Here is a 22,082-nt window from a genome sequence, read left to right on the forward strand (position 1 = left end):
TTTTTCAGTCGGGGGATGTGATGAAGCTCTAGCCCCTCGAATTTCTTTTCTAGCTTTCGTACCGTGTTGCAGTAGCCAGTCATAGCTGGGCTTTTGACGTCCCACTCCTTCATCACCTGATTAACCACCAAATCTGAGTCGCCATAGACCATGAGGCACCGGACGCCGAGTGAAACGGCCATGCGCAACCCATACAAGAGTGCTTCATATTCTGGTTCATTATTGGAGGAATCAAAGTGAATCTGGAGAACATATCTGAGCTTATCTCCTCGGGGGGAGACCAAGACTACCCCAGCACCGGAACCATTCAGCATCTTAGATCCATCGAGGAACATGGTCCAGTGCTCCGAGTGAACTTGAGTCGGAAGCTGCTGTTCAATCCATTCGGCGATGAAATCTGCAATTGCTTGGGACTTGATAGCCTTCTTTGCTTCAAACTTGATATCTAGGGGAAGGAGTTCAATCGCCCACTTCGCCACTCGACTAGTTGCATCTCTGTTATGCAAGATTTCTGACAATGGAGAGTCGCTGACGACTGTAATGGAATGGTCAGAGAAGTAGTGTGCAACCTTCTTCGTGGTCATGTAGATCCCATATACAAGCTTCTGGTAATGGGGATATCTTTGCTTTGAAGGGGTCAAAACTTCAGACACATAATATACTGGGCGCTGAACTCTGAAGGCCTTTCCTTCTTCTTCCCGCTCGACCGTAAGTACTGTACTGACAACTTGTCCCGTGGCCACAATGTATAGTAGCAGAGGCTCTTTACTGATTGGGGCAGCAAGCACCGGCTAGGTGGAGAGCAGAGCTTTGAGCTCTACAAACGCTGCATCAGCTTCTGGAGTCCACTCGAACTTGTCAGACTTCTTCATCAGTCGGTAAAGGGGCAATGCCTTTTCACCGAGACGAGAAATGAATCGACTTAGAGCGGCCAAGCAACCTGTAAGCTTCTAGACATCGTGTACACGCACAGGGCGCTTCATCCGGAGTATGGTGCCAACTTTCTCGGGATTGGCGTCGATCCCTCGTTCGGAAACGAGAAAACCGAGTAACTTTCCACCTGGAACTCCGAATGTGCACTTTGATGGATTGAGCTTGATATCGTATCTCCTGAGGTTAGCAAAGGTTTCGGCAAGGTCAGTCAGTAGGTCGGAACCTTTCCGTGACTTAACCACAATATCATCCATGTATACTTCTACGTTCCGACTGATCTGAGTGAGCAAAGACTTCTGAATCATCCTCATGAACGTGGCTCCAGCATTCTTGAGGCCGAAGGGCATGGTGACATAACAGAAGCACCCGAATGGGGTGATGAAAGCCGTTTTGATCTCGTCGGGTCCATACAGACGGATCTGATGGTACCCTGAATAAGCATCTAGAAAAGACAAACGCTCACACCCCGCGGTCGAGTCGACTACCTGGTCGATGCGGGGGAGAGGGAAATGATCTTTCGGGTAGGCCCGATTGATATGTTTAAAGTCAATGCACATGCAAAGCGACTTGTCCTTCTTGGGGACCATGACGACATTGGCGAGCCACTCGGAGTGGTAAATCTCTCGGATGAACTCCGCTGCTAAGAGCCGAGCCACCTCCTCGCCAATAGCTTTCCTCTTCTGGACGGTGGACCGTTGAAGATGTTCTTTCACATGCTTGAACTTCGGGTCGACTCGTAGACGGTGCTCAGCCAGCCCCCTGGGAACTCCAGGCATGTCAGAAGGCTTCCATGCGAAGATGTCCCAGTTCTCACGGAGGAACTGGATGAGCGCTTCTTCCTATTTGGAGTCGACCGTCGTTGAGATGTGAGTTGGGGCGTCATTGGGGTCGGTCTGGTGAATGTGAACTGGCTTAGTTTCACCGGACGACTGAAAAGCTGATTCTGAAGCTGGCTTCTTTGCTCGCAGCAATTCACTCGAATCAGCAGTCTTCTGGTACTCTTGCAGTTCGACTACTGACATCTGAGCATCAGTGATCTTTGATCCTTTCTGAAAACACTCCTTTGCTTTCTTCCGATTGCCTGTAACGGTGATCACGCCTTTGGGGCCGGGCATCTTCAACTTGAGATACACATAGCACGGTCGAGCCATGAAGCGTGCATAAGCTGGCCGGCCTAGAATAGCATGATAAGCACTTTGGGAGTCCACAACCTCAAATGTCAACTTTTCCTTGCGGTAATTCTTTGAATCACCGAAAACCACATCGAGAGCAATCTGGCCGAGTGACTCGGCTTTCTTTCCAGGAATGACTCCATGGAAGCTCATGTTGCTGGCACTAAGCCTGGACATCGGAATGCCCATCCCTTTCAACGTTTCTGCATACAGTATGTTCAGGCCGCTGCCACCATCCATCAGGACTTTGGTCAGTCGAGTGCCTTCGACAATTGGATCAACCACCAGAGCTTGCCTCCCAGGGGTGGCAATGTGCGCAGGGTGATCGAACTGGTCGAATGTGATGGCAGTCTGAGACCACTTCAGGTAGCTGGGTGTTGCCGGGGCAACCATATTCACTTCACGGTTAATGACTTTCAGTCAACTTTTGCTTTCGACATCAACAAAAATCATCAGGGTGGAATTGACTTGGGGGTACCCATCGTCACTGTCTTCCTTGTCCTCAACTCTGTCCGACTCTTTTTCCTTGTCCTTGGACTGTTTGCCTTGAAACTGCTGGATTAGGAGCCGACACTGTCGAGTGGTATGCTTTGGGTAAATAAAATTACCCTCTTCATCTTTCTTGGTGTGGATGTGACATGGCAGATCCAAAACATCATTTCCATCTTGATCCTTGACTTTCTTGGGGTTCCAGGGCCCCTTGGGTTTTCCCTTGAATTTTCCCTGGGTCATGGCCAGGGCCTCCCCAGGAGCGGCTGGCTCGGCCTTCCGCTTCTGCTTCCGACTGGAATTGCCTCCGATTTCCTGGGCGACTGCTTTCTGCTTGCCACTGTGGAGTCGATCTTCATCTTCTCCGTTAGCGTATTTGGTGGCAATTTCCATCATCCGATTCAGAGACATTTCTCTGGTCCGACTGAACTTCAGGTTCAACTCTTCGTTCTTGACGCCTTCTTTAAAGGCACAAACTGCTTGGTGATCTAGTACATTCTCAACCGTGTGATGCAAAGTGATCCACCTCTGGATGTAATCCCTCAGAGTTTCACTCGGTTTTTGCACGCAGGACCGCAATTCTGTAAGGCCTGCTGGTCGCTTACATGTTCCATCAAAGGTTGTGACAAACACTCGAGAGAGATCCTCCCAAGTGTAGATGCTGCTGGGCGCTAACTGATTCAGCCACGCTCTGGCTGAGCCCTCTAATAGGAGAGGCAAATGCTTCATAGCCACCTCATCATTGCCGCCACCAATCTGGACAGCCACTCGGTAGTCTTCGAGCCAAGCGTCAGGCTTAGACTCGCCGGTGAACTTGCTGACTCCGGTCGCCAACCGGAAGTTGGGAGGAATCACTGCGGCCCTGATGGCTCGACTGAAACACTCTGGCCCTGAAGCATGTACTCTGCTGCTGGCAGGTGCATCTCTGTTGTGGCCTTCTCGATGAGCTCTGTTCCTGTCAACCAAACCTTGAACGAGGATGGATCTCGCATTAAAGCCTGGGTCCCTAGGGTCGACTGGAATCCTCTACCCAACACTATGAGGGCGTCTGTCATCTTGCCGTCGAGGCGCATACGACCCACTCCTCGGGGGAGGGGTTGGCACCCGACGTCGATCATCACGATCGAATCGGTGATCATACTGCTCATTCCTCCTGTACTGATCATGCCAGTCACCATGTCCCTCACGCCTCGGGGGCGATCTCGGGCTGTGAGCCGACTGGACTGTATCTGTTGCAACGGATCGACTGTGGATCCTATTCCGCGACTGAGAAACGGCGGAATTCTGGTTTCCCGCCGCCCGGAGCAACGCTCTGATTTGCAACAAGCCCCTGCCAGCCTCCGACTGGGAGGGCTGAATCGATTCCGCTATACGGGCCGCGGCTGCCAAATTCTGAACTGGGGTTCGATATACCTGCATAGGCGGGAAGAGCTGACGTCGACTGGACTCGGGAGCCCGCTGACGCGCTTGCTCATCGAGTATTCGCTGGAGATTCTCCAGTCGAGTGCGCTCGGCCAAGTTAGCCAATCATGCGTCCTCCAAGGCCCGGGCCTCGGGGGTTTCTCCGACGATAGGAGTGTGGAGTGCATCCATGTTCCGGCGGCGAAGCTCCTCTCGCTGCACTGACGTGAGAGGTTCGGGGAGATATTCATCGTGAGGATGCAACGGGTCGCCTCCACCCGCGCCTCCATCAGTGCGAGGGAAACTGGGAGGACTGTGTGTTCCATCAACCGCCAGAACCTCTGCCGCCGGGTCGCTGCTGTCGCACTCGGATGCGGTCCCCGCGGAGCCAGTCGACAGGTCGAATAGGCCGTAGAGGGATTCGTCGGGCTCGATTGTCGCGACTTGCGGGGCTGCCGACTGGCGGGCCACGGCATGCCTCACCCACCTCCAAAATCTTGACCGGCCAGAGCGCTTGCGCCGGTGGGAGACAGGGCGGGGAGACGACACGGGGGCCGACCGATACTGGGTCGATGGCTGCCGCAGGAGGACGCCACGAATGCACGCGTGGAAGTGCGTCGCACCGCGGACGGGGAGCGCGTCGATGTCGAGTGGTGCCTCCTGAAGCCAGGCGGAGTCGTCGGCGATGAACGTGAGCGCGCCGAGATGGATCTCGCGGCCCTCCACCAAAACTCCACGAGTGTCAGGACCCCGACTCAATGCCACATCGATCTAGCATGTAACACCTCATATCACTTTGCGGCCTCACGCACGGTATCCCCACGGGTGTCGCCTTACCTTTGCCCGGGACCGTTTGCGCCTTTTGGCACACGTATATGACAGTGTCGCTAGCATCCATATGATAAGGAGCCCGGGCTGACATGGCTAGTCGTAAACCCAAAGTGGCACTAACTTACAGGGACAGGCATCCATGACCCAGCATCGAACGTGTCGGTCATCAGCGAGTGAATCCAGGCTGTAGCACTGGGCTAACAGGACTCCGGTGAACCGGGCTGTAGCGGGCTAACAGGACTCCGGTATTCATCGCGTGACATTTCCCCGAAGGGACAGACACAGGATCGAAGAAGGACACATGCCGGCCAGCCTAAGTGTTCCGGAGCAGTAGCAAGCTACCAGGGCTCAGTGGAAGCACTAGGAGACATTTCCCGGTAAGAGAGACTACTAAGGATAAACAACTAGAAAGTCAGATCCCACACATAGCAATACACATTACACGTACGCATAACATGCAAGTATGTGTTGTACAACATGGCATCACAGCATAACTCAACAACTCATATAGATAAAGCTCAAAGAGCCATCATAGCCTTTATTTCAAACAGGGGTCACAAGACCCATCATACAGAGCATACAAGCAACAAGCGGAAGCATTACATGTCTGGGTACAGACATCTACAAATGAAAAAGGCTGAAGAGCCTGACTATCTACAACATCCGATCAAGATCGTAGCTGAGGTACAAACTACTCGTCGAAGTCCACGAGAACACTATTAAGACCGAAGTCTTCGCTGCAAAAACATAAATAAAGCAACATGAGTACAAAGGTGCTCAGCAAGACTTACATCAGATCCTATCATACATGCATGTGTATCAAGAAGGTAATGTGGGGTTTAGTTGCAGCAAGCCAGCTTTGACTCAGTGGCTATCCTGTTCTACGACTACCAGAAACTCTTGAGGTGATATGGCGCACACGAGTCCACTAATCACCACACAATACACTACTATGGATTCATACCCGTCTCCCTACGAGAAGGCCATCCATAGCACTCACACTTGTCTTGAGATTTTTAGGGTATACACTTCAAGTTGTCTATGTACCATGTAAGCATCCAAGAAGTCCATAACCGCGGACCCGGCTATTCGAATAGATCATGTTAACCCTGCAGGGGTGTACTTCTTCACACACGCTCTCGCCACTTACCGCCATGTACACGTCATGTATCTCGGCAACCTTCAAACGGAAGCCTGGCGAGGGTGTCAGCCACGACCTGACTAACCACACAAGACTCTAGCCCAGGTTTATCGCCTATTCAGGTTCCATCCGTAAGGAGATCCGGCCGGGGTGTCGCTCACGGCCCCAAACGATGTGTGCAGGGTTCCCGAGCCCACCATCCGGGTGCCACTCGGTACACCAGGCCACGTGTGCCTAGTCTGTCCCAAGCCCACCCTGTCGGGTGCCACTTGGTAGAAAAATAGCACTACCTACAAACAGCAGAAACTAGTTGCGACTCCTGGACAGAGACCAAGTTGGTTAATAAGTCGAGAGGGGTCGAGTTACCGGAACCCAATGTGTGGTAGTATCGAGTCATTGGACAACATACATAGAACTCAGTGCTTAAGGACGGTTCCAGTGAGACAACCCACCATGTACTCCTACATGGCCTCTCACCACTACCTTTACCAAATCGTGTTCACACACTTCACTCTCAGCATCAGAACATATCGTAACACTCCAATTCATCCCCAATGAACCAGACCTGACACAACTCTAAGCAATAGCAGGCATAGCATGGTAGGAACACAACATGGCTCAGTCAACTCCTACACATGCTAGTGGGTTTCAACTATTTACTGTGGCAATGACAGGTCATGCAGAGGAATGGGTTCAACTACCGCAGCACAAAGTAGCAGACGAATCGTTGTTGTCCTAATGCAATAACTGAGAGCAGGAGCGAGAGAGTAGGATTGTATCGGAATGAACAAGGGGGTTTGCTTGCCTGGTAGATCAACAGAGGAGGCACTGCTTCACAGACAGGTACTCTGGAACGGTCTCCGGAGCAAGACCTATCGAGAAGGAACAGTGTCAGCAATCAATACACAAACATATGCAACAATATGATGCATGAACATGGCATGAAGATGTGATGCTGTTTGAGCTAATGCAACTAGTACTCATTTGGTTTGAAGTCCATTTGAACCATAAGCTCAAATGCATCTCCAAAGTAAGCTCTTATATATGCCATAATGTGTTTTCTCATATACAACATGTATAAGTTGGTTTGTCATGCATGAAACTAGTACAGATGGAAAGGTTGCATTTTTCTGATAATTTTTCATATATAAATTATTTCAATCTGAGCTACGGTTGAATTCTATGAATTTTTGAAGTTTAAATTATTTTCTGGAATTTCCTGAATTAAAATAATTCCAGAAAATAAATAATTGCGTCAGCATTGAGTAAGCATGACGTCAGCAAGTCAACTGCGGCTGACTGGGTTAAACTTGACGTGTGGGGTCCACACGTCAGTGTCATAGTTAGTTAACAGGGGGTTATTTGCTTAATTAAAGGATTAGGGGGGGTCGGGGCCCACTGGTCAGTGTTAGTGGCTAATTAGGTTTAGTTAATATTTAACTAAAATTAGCAGGGCCTGGCCCCACTAGTCAGCGACCCTGGGGGGTCAAACCCCAGGTCAAACAAGTCAAACCCGCCGGCGGTTAGTCGCCGGCGAGATCCGCGGCGTACTTGTGCCCCGGGTTTCCTCTGTGGTGCTCCAAATGGCGCGCGACTAGGCGCGTTGGAGAGCCAGCTCGATGGCGCGTCGGGCGGTGGCCGTGGCTGGGCCTGGGGTGGCCGGAGTCGACGGCGGCGAGCTCGGCTGCGGCTGCCGGAGTTCGGTTGTGCACGAGAGCGCATTTGGAGCGCGAAAACGGGAGAAGCAAAGCACTAGGGATGCTCTACGTGGCCCTACGAGCTGGTTGGACTCGCCGGGGTGACCAAATGGTCACCGGAGCTGCGTCGACGGCGAGCTCGGCGGCGGCGAAGGTTCGGCCATGGTGGGAACGACAGCCAGAGGGCGAGCGCGACCAGGGAAGAGAGGGGAGAAGAAGTCGGGCTCATAGAGGACTTGCAGGCTGCTCGTTGTGGCCGAGGACGCGCTGGAGATGACGAGACGGCGACGGCGATCTGCGGCGGCCGGAGGTGAAGACGATGGTGATGGCGGCGTTCCAGGGCGTCCGGCGCCGTGCGTCTCGTCGAGGAGGCGTAGCCCACAATGGCGGAGCGCGTGGACACGACTGAGGGACGAGGGGGAGGCGGTGGCCGCGGCAACGGCGAACGGCGGCGAGGACAGCGTTCGGCGCATGCGAGAGAGGGTGACAGAGGAGAGGACGAGGGCGAGGGAGAGTGCGAGAGAGGTCGGGGTAGCTGTGTGGCGTCTCCGGGGCATCCAGACGAGGAGGGGAGAGGGCAGGCAGGCAGAGAGGGAGGTGGCGTGGCGCGGCGGAGCGCGCGCGCGTCGGGCACGCGCCCGTCCTCCTGTCGGGGAGGAAGACGACAGAGGAGGGGGCCAGGTGGGCTGGGCTGGCCAGCTGGGCCGGCCAGGCCGCACAGTGCTGGGCCAGCACAGGAGCTAAGCGCCAGGTAAGTATCCCTTTTTATTTCTTTTTCTATTTTTCTGACATATGTTTTGATTTAATTAAAATACTAAATCATTTTATTACCTTATGCCAATTTTTGTAGGAACTAGTGGCATTATTCCAGAGCTCCCCAACAGGTGGCATAATTTTTGGACATATATTAATATATATAACTAATATATTTCCAATGCAAATATTTATGCATTAATTCCAAATGCCCAAAATAAATACTTATGAGCTCTTAAAAATATTGGTTTGATTTTTATCTCTGTCCAATATTTTCAGAGAGCTAGATGAGCATTTTCTTGGACCTTTTTGGAGCAATTTTTATTTGGATCATTTCAAAAATGATTCTGAGGGTTCCACCAATCCTCATTTCAAATTTAAATGGAATATAAACATGATGCACAAATAACTAGCTAGTCTAGGTCATACCAGACTAGGGATGTGACAACTCGCCCCCACTTGAAAGAATAATCTCGTCCCGAGATTCAGGGGTTGACGGAAAGAAAGCGGGGTACTCCAGTCAAAGACGATCTTCTCGCTCCCAAGTAGCTTCTCTCTCGGAATGATGAGACCACTGAACTTTGAGAAACTTGATGTTCTGACGTCGGGTAACACGCTCTGCTTGATCAAGAATGCGAACCGGGTACTCTCAGTATGTGAGGTTATCTTGAAGATCAAGTGTTTCGTGGTCCACTCCACGGATAGGATCCGAGAAGCAACGCGTGAGTTGAGAGACGTGGAAGACATCATGAACTCGAGAAAGATATGGAGGTAGTTCCAACTGGTAGGCAACCTCTCTTCGTTTAGCGAGAATGCGAAAGGGACCAATGTAACGAGGAGCCAACTTGCCCTTGATACCGAAACGATGGGTACCCTTCAAAGGAGTAACCCGAAGGTAAGCTTGGTCGCCAATTTCATAAGTCATATCCTTATGATGACGATCGTACTGGCTCTTTTGACGAGACTGGGCTGTTTTCAAATTCTCACGAATGATGCGAACTTGCTCTTCTGCCTCCTGGATCATGTCCGGTCCAAAGAATTGTCTTTCACCGGTTTCTGACCAGTTCAAAGGTGTTCGACATCTTCGTCCATAGAGAACCTCAAAAGGAGCTTTCTTGAGGCTGGATTGATAGCTATTGTTATAAGCAAACTCGGCAAAAGGAAGACATTTCTCCCAATCCATACCGAATGAGATAACGCAAGCTCTAAGCATGTCTTCGAGAATTTGGTTGACCCGTTCCACCTGACCACTCGACTGAGGGTGGAAAGAGGTACTGAAGGAAAGATGGGTTCCCATGGCAGTTTGGAAACTCTCCCAGAAATGAGAAGTGAAAAGACTGCCACGGTCTGAATTGATCTCTAGTGGAACACCATGAAGTGACACTATTCGAGAAATGTATAAGTCAGCAAGCTGACTAGCAGTGATACTCTCTCGAACAGGAAGGAAGTGAGCCACTTTGGAAAGACGATCAACGACTACGAAGATAGCGTTATTCCCTCTCTTGGTCCTGGGAAAGCCGGTGATGAAGTCCATACCAACTTTATCCCATTTCCATTCAGGAATAGCTAAAGGCTGAAGGGTGCCAGCAGGCCTTTGATGCTCTGCCTTAACACGACGACATATGTCACAATTAGCAACAAAGTCAGCGATTTCTCTCTTCATCCTAGTCCACCAGAACCTCTGGCATAGGTCCTGATACATCTTAGTGCTACCAGGATGAATCGTGAGAGGAGATTCATGCGCCTCCTTAAGAATCAATTGCCGAAGATGTTGCTTCTTGGGGACCACCAGGCGGTTCCCAAAGAGAACAACACCTCGATCATCAACAGAGAAACTACCAGCAACACCTTTGGCAATGTTTCTCTTGATCCGGGTAATCCCCGTATCATGCTTCTGGCTTCTATGATATGATCCACAAGAGTAGGTTTCGCCACCAAGGTAGAAAGGAATCCGTGAGGAGCAATGTGAAGATTAAGCTTACAGAATTCCTCATGGAGAAGTGGTTGGCCTTGCTGCAACATGAGATTGTTGCAATAGGATTTACGGCTTAGCGCATCAGCCATGACATTGGCTTTGCCTGGGGTGTAGGTAATCCCTAGATCATAATCTGTGATTAACTCCAACCAACGTCTTTGCCTAAGGTTCAGATCCGGTTGGGTGAAGATATACTTGAGACTCTGGTGATCGGTGTAGATCTCGCAACGTTTACCAAGAAGGTAATGTCGCCAGGTCTTGAGTGCATAGACTACGGCTGCAAGCTCTAGATCATGTGTAGGATAATTATCCTCATGTGGATGCAACTGTCGAGATGCATAGGAAATCACATGACGATCCTGCATAAGAATGCAACCTAGTCCCTGTCGTGAGGCGTCACAATAGATAACAAAGTCCTTTGTGAAATCCGATGGCACAAGTACGGGAGCAGAAGTCAGGCGTCTTTTCAGTTCCTGAAAACTGTACTCACACTGTGGGGACCACTCGAACTTTTTATCTTTCTTGAGAAGTTCCGTGAGGGGTTTGGCTACTTTGGAGAAATTTTCAACAAAGCGGCGACAATAGCTGGCTAGACCAAGGAAACTCCTAACTTGTTTAACGGTCTCAGGTGGAGTCCAATCGAGAACGGCCTTAACTCTCTCGGGATTGACAGCAATGCCCTTACCAGAAATTACGTGGCCTAGGTAGGTCACTTCTGGCAACCAAAATTCACACTTGGAGAACTTGGCATAAAGGCGGTGCTCTCTGAGTTTTTCTAATACAAGTCTAAGATGTTCGGCATGCTCTTCTTCGTTCTTTGAGTAAATAAGAATATCATCGAGGTAAACCACGACGAACTTATCTAAGTACTCCATGAAGATCGAGTTCATCAAGCGGGAGAATGTGGCTGGGGCGTTGGTTAGGCCAAAGGACATGACGGTGTACTCGTACTGGCCATAACGAGTGACAAAAGTTGTCTTGGGAATGTCCCCATTTCTGATCTTAATTTGGTGGTATCCTAACCTCAAATCCATCTTGGAGAAGACTGAGGATCCAGCGAGCTGATCATACAGGTCGTTGATCCTGGGGAGCGGATACTTGTTCTTTATCGTGACCAAATTAACGGGACGATAATCTACAACCATCCGGTCCGTACCATCCTTCTTCTTGACGAAGAGGACGGGGCAAGCCCAAGGAGAAGAACTAGGACGGATGAAACCTTTTTGCAAGGACTCATCAAGTTGTTTCTTAAGCTCGGCTAGTTCTAAGGGTGCCATCTTGTAAGGTCTCCTGGAGATTGGAGCTGTTCCTGGGATAAGATCTATGACGAACTCTACATCTCTGTCAGGTGGAACACCTGGCAGTTCCTCTGGAAAGACATCCGGAAAGTCACGGACTACCGGGATATCTTCAAGGTCTGGAAGAGGGCTGGCATTAAGAGAATAGAGCTGACGCTTTGCAACTCTGGTGGAGACAGTGACTATCTTGCCAGATGGGTGTGTAAGCTGAACAGATCTGGTGTAACAATCAATCTTGGCATGATGAGCTGTCATCCAGTCCATACCCAAGATGATATTAATATCTGAGGACTTGAGGGCTACAAGTGATGCAAGGAATACAAGTCTATCAACAAGGATTTCATTACCATGGCTAATTCTGGTGGTCTGCCATCTAGACCCCGGGGTTTGGATTTCAAGCGGAGTTGGCATATCACAAAATGACATGTCGTGCAAACGAGCATAGCCTTCAGAAATGAAGGAGTGAGATGCTCCAGTATCGAATAGAACTGATGCTGGGTGACAATTGACAAGGAGTGTACCAAGAACGACATCCGGATCATCATGAGCGTCTTTAGCTGAGACGTGATGCACACGTCCACATTCAGTGGGGGCTGACTTGACACTGATCATCTTGCGTGATGGCTTAGCACAGCCAACAGTCTTCTCGGGCTGGGGTGGAGCATAACTAGTCTGAGAGCAGTCACGTGCATAGTGTCCTGGCTTCCCGCATGTGAAGCAAGTCCCTGAGGTTGGACGTGGACCCGCACTAACAAGCGGTCTACCAGTAGGCATGGGTGAAACATACGACTGAGCTGGGGGAGGCACCACATGGGATGGCCTCGGTGCATATCCGGGAGGAAGAGCGGAGTTTGGAACCCAAATCCGACGCTTTTGAGAACTAGAACCGGAAGAAGATCCCAAATCACGGGCGTGCTTACGAGACTCCTCGTAAGTGAGTTGAGCTGTCTCTGCATTGATGGCCTTGTTCACAAGGGCTTGGAATGTATCACAATGATGCAGGTGGAGATCACGACGCAACTTGGGGTTGAGACCCTTCCGGAACCTAGCCTGCTTCTTGGCGTCCGTGGACACTTCTTCTGTGGCATAGCGAGCGAGGTTCTCAAACTCTCTACTATAAGCATCAACAGCCATCTTACTCTGGGTGAAACTACAGAACTCTTCTCTCTTGCGATCGATGAGGGCTTCAGGAATGTGATGCTCGCGAAAAGCCTCAGTGAAATCTCTCCAGGTAGGATTCTGGCCAGCTGGAAGCATAGCCTCATAGTTCTACCACCAAAGACTAGAAGGACCTTCCAGGTGGTATGTGGCATAGGTGACCTTGTCATCTTCAGCTACGTTCGCGGAACGCAGCTTATGAGTGATGCTACGGAGCCAGTCATCTGCATCGAGTGGCTCGATGGAATGATGAAAGGTAGGTGGGTGCAAGCGAATGAAATCATGAATGGTCGCAGACTTATCGGACTGATGTGCGGTGTTCTCCTCGATACGTGCCAACAAACGGTTAGACTCACGCTTGTTCCTCTCCATTTCTAGCATGAACTCTGTCAATGAAGGCTGGTCGGGAGGATCCTCATCCCTACCATATCCGTGGTTCTGGCTACGAGCAACAGAACTTCGCTTAGCTGATGACATCCTGAGAAACGAAACCAAGGACGGAATCAGCAGCATCTATAGGTTATAGAATGTAGGATAGGATAATTAGTAACTCTCGAACTTCTCGGACAATTTCGGCAGCATAACGGCAGTAAAATGCTCAGAATGAGACATCCTACTAAAAATGGGGTGGTAACATACTCATCAACATTACTCAAGGTTCTGAGATCATACTAAACAGACTACACCGGAAATACTCAAAACTGGGGTATGACTCTGATCAACCAATCCTATGGGACTACGGAGTAGTAACACGTGACCCTGATAGACGAGAGAGAAAGCCTAGTTCCTTAACCCCGTAGGAAAGATAGGACGACTCAGATCAGAAGGCCATGAGGTAAAGGAGTAAAAGGAGCCTTACGTTCCTTCCCACAATCAATTCCCTTACATAACTAAAGAATTTCTAGACTCAACTTCGACCAGTTTGGCTTGGTAATCCTACAGGCAGTCAGGCTCTGATACCAAGGCTGTCAGGACCCCGACTCAATGCCACATCGATCTAGCATGTAACACCTCATATCACTTTGCGGCCTCACGCACAGTATCCCCACGGGTGTCGCCTTACCTTTGCTCGGGACCGTTTGCGCCTTTTGGCACACGTATATGACAGTGTCGCTAGCATCCATATGATAAGGAGCCCGGGCTGACATGGCTAGTCGTAAACCCAAAGTGGCACTAACTTACAGGGACAGGCATCCATGACCCAGCATCGAACGTGTCGGTCATCAGCGAGTGAATCCAGGCTGTAGCACTGGGCTAACAGGACTCCGGTGAACCGGGCTGTAGCGGGCTAACAGGACTCCGGTATTCATCGCGTGACATTTCCCCGAAGGGACAGACACAGGATCGAAGAAGGACACATGCCGGCCAGCCTAAGTGTTCCGGAGTAGTAGCAAGCTACCAGGGCTCAGTGGAAGCACTAGGAGACATTTCCCGGTAAGAGAGACTACTAAGGATAAACAACTAGAAAGTCAGATCCCACACATAGCAATACACATTACATGTACGCATAACATGCAAGTATGTGCTGTACAACATGGCATCACAGCATAACTCAACAACTCATATAGATAAAGCTCAAAGAGCCATCATAGCCTTTATTTCAAACAGGGGTCACAAGACCCATCATACAAAGCATACAAGCAACAAGCGGAAGCATTACATGTCTGGGTACAGACATCTACAAATGAAAAAGGCTGAAGAGCCTGACTATCTACAACATCTGATCAAGATCGTAGCTGAGGTACAAACTACTCGTCGAAGTCCACGAGAACACTATTAAGACCGAAGTCTTCGCTGCAAAAACATAAATAAAGCAACATGAGTACAAAGGTACTCAGCAAGACTTACATCAGATCCTATCATACATGCATGTGTATCAAGAAGGTAATGTGGGGTTTAGTTGCAGCAAGCCAGCTTTGACTCAGTGGCTATCCTGTTCTACGACTACCAGAAACTCTTGAGGTGATATGGCGCACACGAGTCCACTAATCACCACACAATACACTACTATGGATTCATCCCCGTCTCCCTACGAGAAGGCCATCCATAGCACTCACACTTGTCTTGAGCTTTTTAGGGTATACACTTCAAGTTGTCTATGTACCATGTAAGCATCCAAGAAGTCCATAACCGCGGACCCGGCTATTCGAATAGATCATGTTAACCCTGCAGGGGTGTACTTCTTCACACACGCTCTCGCCACTTACCGCCATGTACACGTCATGTATCTCGGCAACCTTCAAGCAGAAGCCTGGCGAGGGTGTCGGCCACGACCTGACTAACCACACAAGACTCTAGCCCAGGTTTATCGCCTATTCGGGTTCCATCCGTAAGGAGATCCGGCCGGGGTGTCGCTCACGGCCCCAAACGATGTGTGCAGGGTTCCCGAGCCCACCATCCGGGTGCCACTCGGTACACCAGGCCACGTGTGCCTAGTCTGTCCCAAGCCCACCCTGCCGGGTGCCACTTGGTAGAAAAATAGCACTACCTACAAACACCAGAAACTAGTTGCGACTCCTGGACAGAGACCAAGTTGGTTAATAAGTCGAGAGGGGTCGAGTTACCGGAACCCAATGTGTGGTAGTATCGAGTCATTGGACAACATACATAGAACTCAGTGCTTAAGGACGGTTCCAGTGAGACAACCCACCATGTACTCCTACATGGCCTCTCACCACTACCTTTACCAAATCGTGTTCACACACTTCACTCTCAGCATCAGAACATATCATAACACTCCAATTCATTCCCAATGAACCAGACCTGACACAACTCTAAGCAATAGCAGGCATAGCATGGTAGGAACACAACATGGCTCAGTCAACTCCTACACATGCTAGTGGGTTTCAACTATTTACTGTGGCAATGACAGGTCATGCAGAGGAATGGGTTCAACTACCGCAACACAAAGTAGCAGACGAATCGTTGTCGTCCTAATGCAATAACTGAGAGCAGGAGCGAGAGAGTAGGATTGTATCGGAATGAACAAGGGGGTTTGCTTGCCTGGTAGATCAACAGAGGAGGCACTGCTTCACAGACAGGTACTCTGGAACGGTCTCCGGAGCAAGACCTATCGAGAAGGAACAGTGTCGGCAATCAATACACAAACATATGCAACAATATGATGCATGAACATGGCATGAAGATGTGATGCTGTTTGAGCTAATGCAACTAGTACTCATTTGGTTTGAAGTCCATTTGAACCATAAGCTCAAATGCATCTCCAAAGTAAGCTCTTATATATGCCATAATGTGTTTTCTCATATACAGCATGTATAAGTTGGTTTGTCATGCATGAAACTAGTACAGATGGAAAGGTTGCATTTTTCTGATAATTTTTCATATATAAATTATTTCAATCTGAGCTACGGTTGAATTCTATGAATTTTTGAAGTTTAAATTATTTTCTGAAATTTCCTGAATTAAAATAATTCCAGAAAATAAATAATTGCGTCAGCATTGAGTAAGCATGACGTCAGCAAGTCAACTGCGGCTGACTGGGTCAAACCTGACGTGTGGGGTCCACACGTCAGTGTCATAGTTAGTTAACAGGGGGTTATTTGCTTAATTAAAGGATTAGGGGGGGTCGGGGCCCACTGGTCAGTGTTAGTGGCTAATTAGGTTTAGTTAATATTTAACTAAAATTAGCAGGGCCTGGCCCCACTAGTCAGCGACCCTGGGGGGTCAAACCCCAGGTCAAACAAGTCAAACCCGCCGGCGGTTAGTCGCCGGCGAGATCCGCGGCGTACTTGTGCCCCGGGTTTCCTCTTTGGTGCTCCAAATGGCGCGCGGCTAGGCGCGTTAGAGAGCCAGCTCGATGGCGCGTCGGGCGGTGGCCGTGGCTGGGCCTGGGGTGGCCGGAGTCGACGGCGGCGAGCTCGGCTGCGGCTGCCGGAGTTCGGTCGTGCACGAGAGCGCGTTTGGAGCGCGAAAACGGGAGAAGCAAAGCACTAGGGATGCTCTACGTGGCCCTACGAGCTGGTTGGACTCGCCGGGGTGACCAAATGGTCACCGGAGTTGCGTCGACGGCGAGCTCGGCGGCGGCGAAGGTTCGGCCATGGTGGGAACGACAGCCAGAGGGCGAGCGCGACCAGGGAAGAGAGGGGAGAAGAAGCAGGGCTCATAGAGGACTTGCAGACTGCTCGTTGTGGCCGGGGACGCGCTGGAGACGACGAGACGGCGATGGCGATCTGCGGCGGCCGGAGGTGAAGACGATGGCGATGGCGGCGTTCCAGGGCGTCCGGCGCCGTGCGTCTCATCGAGGAGGCGTAGCCCAGAGTGGCGGAGCGCGTGGACACGACGGAGGGACGAGGGGGAGGCGGTGGCCGCGGCAACGGCGAACGGCGGCGAGGACAGCGTTCGGTGCGTGCGAGAGAGGGTGGCAGAGGAGAGGACGAGGGCGAGGGAGAGTGCGAGAGAGGTCGGGGTAGCTGCGTGGCGTCTCTGGAGCATCCATACGAGGAGGGGAGAGGGCAGGCAGGCAGACAGGGAGGTGGCGTGGCGCGGCGGAGCGCGCGCGCGTCGGGCACGCGCCCGTCCTCCTGTCGGGGAGGAAGACGACAGAGGAGGGGGCCAGGTGGGCTGGGCTGGCCAGCTGGGCCGGCCAGGCCGCACAGTGCTGGGCAACGAAACACCGCCGGCCACAGATTCGGGCCGCGGGCATGACATCAACCACCTCGCCGACGAGGTATAGTATTCTTACTGCATCCCTTACTTGCTTGTTTCAAGGATGAGGTCTAAGCCTTTATTATCATGGCTTCTTCAGGAGTGGACGGAGAAGGCGAAGCTGATCCAATGTCCGGCTCCGCTACGTGAAGAACCAGTCATCCCGCGTTTAGCGAAGATGCTGGTGCCGGCGCCCTATAAGGCGTCGAAGAAGAAGGCCACCAGGAAGGCTAAGGGGGTCCGGAGTGGCCCCCGCCACAGGGGCGCTTCGGACGCGACGTCCGAAGATAAGACCCGTTCCTCTGCCGCCGAAGACGACGGCGATGAAGAGGAGGAGGAGAACAACCCTCCCACTACTGGAATCAGGATATTTGCCGCCTGCTAGCTGACGGCAAAGAAGATCTTTGCCATCAGCTTTCAGAAAGCCGACGACGAATAAAGAGCGGACGACAAAGAGGGTGTTTGCCGTCAGCCAGCTCTCATAGAGGAAGGGTGGCCCACTAGTGAGAACTACCTAACGGCCACTTTCTTTGCCGTCTGCTGACAGACAGCAAAGCTTGTTTGCCGTCTGCTAACGGACGGCAAAGAAAATGCCAACCTAACATCCGTTAACTAGGCGCATGACCTAACTAAAAAGCGGGTCAGCGCCCGCACCCGTGCCCCACCGCTCTCTCTATCCGCTCTCTCTCTCTCTCCTGCCCGAGCCGCCGCCGCCCCTCGCCCACGCCACACCCGTTCCCGAGCCGCCGCCGGCCGCCCCGCCCCCACTGCCCCCGTACCCGCACCCACATCTCCTCTCTGCTCTCCCGCGCCCTAGGGTTAGCCACCGCTGCCGCCACCGCCCTTAATCCGGCGAGCTCCGGCGACCATGGTCGGCGTGCAACATGCTACCGAGCTCACCCCGCCCCGCTGCGTCGATTCCTCCGGCCAGATTTGTCCCTCCCCCCTTGAACGCTGGTGCCCAACCCATCCCTCCACGACTAGGGTTTGGTGCACGGCCTCGTCTCCGCCGCCGGCGTGCCTCAGCCGGTCCTCTACGCCTTGTCGCATGGCTCCTCACACGGCTGCGCCTGTTGGACGCTGCTTCTCCACCACAAGGCAGCGGCAGAGGAGGGCCTTATCCACCACCACGCAACGGCAGCCAAGGTCCTCCTCCCCCATCTCGCCTCTCTCCCTCTCTCAACCCCCTGTTTCTTTCGATATGGGAAGAAAATTTCCTTTTTCCCTTGTGCAATTTCTGATTTGACCGGGTTTGTTTTTAGGGGCATTAATTTGGTGCTTTCTTTGTCCAGAGAAAAGTAGTAGAAGGGGATGAGGAAGGAGGAGAAAGACCAGAAGAAGGGCAAGGGAGGTGGGGCGATCTGCATGTCCATGGAGGTCTGAATGTTCCTTGTTTAATTTTTTTATGTTGCATGCTCTCTGATTTCAGAGTAGATTTCTTTACAGCTTGTTGAATACCAATGGTGTTCTCCTCTGTTTGATTACTATGACTGGTTGCTTGTTTAACTTTTGTGTGAGAAATAATGCATATCAAGTGAGGTAATCTTGTTTCTAAATTTAGATACATGCATGTCTGTGGGGCTCTAATTCTAAACATAGCAGACCACTACCCTCCTATATGTTGTGCGAACCAGAGAGCTGCTTAATTGATTAACATTTTGGATTGGTTTAATTTTTCTAAAAATGGCTGCTTCTGTTGTCACACATACACATGCTTCTGTAAAGTGCTACTAGCTATTATCTTTGCTATTTTTTGATTTGTTTGGACCATGTACTGCTAGTTGTGGCTGTCAAACAAAAAGAATTGGTTTCTGATTCATAATGTCCAGACATTAGCTTGTCTTTTCAAGGAGTCGGTTTGTGATACATGCCCACCTATTCATTTTAGTTTCAAAGAAAAGAATTGGCTTGTGATTCGTAATGCTCGGGCCTCAGGCATTAATTTTCACTATCACATGCATGGTTCCAGATTACCTGTGAGATCGTCCTCCGCGACTGTCACTGTGAGGTTGGTTATTTCCCTACAAACATTGCTCTGCTGTAGCCTAGTTCATTTCTATGCTGCTGGTTGTGAAACCAAACTAGGTGGGTGGGTGTGTGATGAGGTTTGGTTTAGTGCTTGATGCCACCAGATTGTAGGTTCTTGTGTAGGACTACTTGTTATATAACTCTGGTTCCTGATGAGATCATGTATATACTAGGCTAGTTGCACTTTGGTTCTATCTATTTCAAATCATATTTGGTCCTGTATGTATGTATGTATGTATGTATGATGCATGTGTGCTTCGATTTGGAGCAGCAGTAGGACGACGACGAGAGGACGAGTACCTCGACGGCGACGACAACCAGGAGGATGAACCCACCCACAAGGGCGCCGACGCCGGCCATCAGAACGACGACTCTTCGTCTTGCACCACCTCACACTGCGGCGGCTACAGGTCATTTTTTTGGGATTGCCTATGTTTCAATCCTATGGATCTGCTGCATGCTTGGTACTACTTACAATCTGCATTTCAAGTAGATCCAGTCAACATCCAAGTTTCTGAAAATTCAGTTTAGAATTCTATGCAATTCCATCAGTAGAGAGAGAGAGAGAGAGAGAGAGAAAGGGGGTCCATGGTCTAAACCTACACATCATCTGCAATGCAATCGAGAGAGAGGGAGAGAGAGGCATCAGCTGAGTGTGGATGAATTTCCTAACCCTAATAGGCAATGCCAATTTATTTCTTGAGCCACATGCTTCCTGGTAGGTAAACTCAAGAAGGTTCCGTTAGTGTTGGTAGTCTGTACTTGTGTTATTCAAGAGGTTGTATTATTTTGAGAAGGCAAGAGGCCGTATTTACAGTATGTTTCATACATCCTACAATATGTATAGCTTCCCATCTCGATTATTTTCAGGATTGCGATCCTTTTGACATATTTAATTTTCCTTTAATCATTGGGACTGGGCATGGGTTTGAGCTCTCTGTTTTGTGCACTGGTTTTAGCTCATTTACGCTGCCTAAATTCTGCTTTACTTCCAAACGCAATGCACTAATTAGTGCATGTACAGGGTTAGTGAAGGAAAGTTTGCAGTTGCAGCCGTCTCTCTAGATTTGCTTTCTAAAATATGAAAGCATTAGTTTCTTGTTCTATTCATTTCATCATAGATTTGGTAGCACAAAAATGGCATACTTAGATAGGTTAACTCTAAAATAACACAAATAATGAATAAGATGGAAAAAACAAGGAAGAGGAGGAAGAGAAGGAATAGGAAGAGTTCTTCTTCTTCTTCTTCTTCTTCTAGTCTTCTTCTTCTAATTTCTTACTCCCATTTTTGCAGGTTTGGTTCACTTCATGGAAGGGCAGAATGCTACTATTTAGATGTTAGATGTTTGATGTATTGGATGTTTGTGAAACTATGTATATATGAATTGGATGTATGATGTTTGATGTTTGATGGCGATGGTGAAACTATGTTTGATGTTTGAAACTATGTGATTCTAAATATATATATATAGGGTCGCGCTATTCGTCATCCTGGGTGAGGAATAGTTATTTTTCACCCCCTCTATTTTACCATCAATGCATTATAATTTTACGTTCCGTAAGTTTTGTCTTATTTCCGACGCAAAAAGGGACCATAAGAAAATATATAATCGTCGTAAAAAATATTTTATGTTATGTAAAATTACAAACGTAAAAACATAGTCTAAAATACACATAAACTGCAAATTTTCTTGTTTTATGACGTATATTTTTATTTTCTTATGTCAAATTTTACATAGTGAATCAATATGAATGTAACTATTTGAATTCCAAACGTAATTTGTTTATGAAGCGATCGTAAGATTACCTCGGGTGAAGAATAAATTATTCTGCACCCTGGGTGATGAATAGCAACACTATATATATATATATATGTGTGTGTGTGTGTGTGAATTTCCGTGAAAATGAATTGATATAACAAAAAATAGAAAAAACAGGGTCTATATAGCAACTTTGCCATCCGCTAGCAGACAGCAAAGAGGCCACGTGGCAGCAGCTTGGGCTGGCCTATTTGGGCTGTTTACCGTCTGCCAGCAGACGACAAAGATGCAACGGTCGTCGCCGTCTGCTGGCAGACGGCAAAGCACGCCGTTAACCCCCTAACGGACCTACGCTGCCATGTGTACCTTCTAGGTCCTTTGTCGTCTGCTGGCGGACGACAAATACCATTTCATCTTTGTCGTCCGCCAGCAGACGGCAAAGTGCCCTTTGCCGTAGCTTATTCAGCCAGACCTTTTGTCGTCTGCTGACTCACGGCAAAGGTCTTTGCCGTCCGTGATCCATGCCTTTGCCGTTCGCCATGGCGGACGGCAAAGAAGCTGATTCCAATAGTGTCCCCTTGATGAGGGAAGGACGAATAGGGCGGCTTCGGCGAATCTGGAGGCGGAGACGTCCAAGAAAGGGAAGAGCTCCCTTGCAGATAACACTGCGTGGAACGCCGATAGTAGTCCGGAGAGACACCCCCACACTAAGCCCCGGGCCGCATCGTAAGTGCTAAAACCCATATCCGCCCATAAACCAAGTCTTTCCTCTTTGTTGTAT

General features: G+C 49.9%; 1 protein-coding gene across 8 annotated transcripts; it reads left to right on the forward strand.

Annotated features, from left to right (window-relative positions):
- The first annotated feature begins 18,203 nt into the window (after positions 1-18,203).
- Positions 18,204-20,952, forward strand: LOC119303789. Of its 8 annotated transcripts, none has more exons than XR_005147989.1 (4): positions 18,204-18,659; positions 18,806-18,864; positions 19,816-19,951; positions 20,836-20,952. XR_005147989.1 is itself a non-coding variant. In XM_037580938.1 (4 exons), exons 2-4 carry the CDS (start codon positions 18,825-18,827, stop codon positions 20,936-20,938), a joined length of 282 nt encoding a protein of 93 aa, XP_037436835.1. In that variant the 5' UTR covers positions 18,204-18,659; positions 18,806-18,824; the 3' UTR covers positions 20,939-20,952. The 8 variants fall into 8 exon arrangements, 5 of the variants coding, with proteins under 5 accessions (XP_037436835.1, XP_037436831.1, XP_037436832.1 ...); XM_037580938.1 differs by having other exon boundaries at positions 19,813-19,951; XR_005147987.1 differs by having other exon boundaries at positions 18,205-18,659; positions 18,806-18,890; positions 19,813-19,951.
- The last annotated feature ends 1,130 nt before the right edge of the window (positions 20,953-22,082 follow it).

Source organism: Triticum dicoccoides, chromosome 5A (genome assembly GCF_002162155.2).
Source record: "Triticum dicoccoides isolate Atlit2015 ecotype Zavitan chromosome 5A, WEW_v2.0, whole genome shotgun sequence".
Lineage (NCBI taxonomy): Eukaryota > Viridiplantae > Streptophyta > Magnoliopsida > Poales > Poaceae > Triticum > Triticum dicoccoides.

What these genes read in the sequence shown, in the direction of transcription:
- LOC119303789 (XM_037580934.1), top strand. Translation starts at nt 18,382, where the DNA reads ATGGTCGGCGTGCAACATGCTACCGAGCTCACCCCGCCCCGCTGCGTC. An exon ending in CCACGCAACGGCAGCCAAGG is followed by an intron (nt 18,661 to 18,832) that starts TCCTCCTCCCCC and finishes GGGGATGAGGAA; the next exon opens with GGAGGAGAAAGACCAGAAGA. An exon ending in TCACACTGCGGCGGCTACAG is followed by an intron (nt 19,952 to 20,835) that starts GTCATTTTTTTG and finishes CCATTTTTGCAG; the next exon opens with GTTTGGTTCACTTCATGGAA.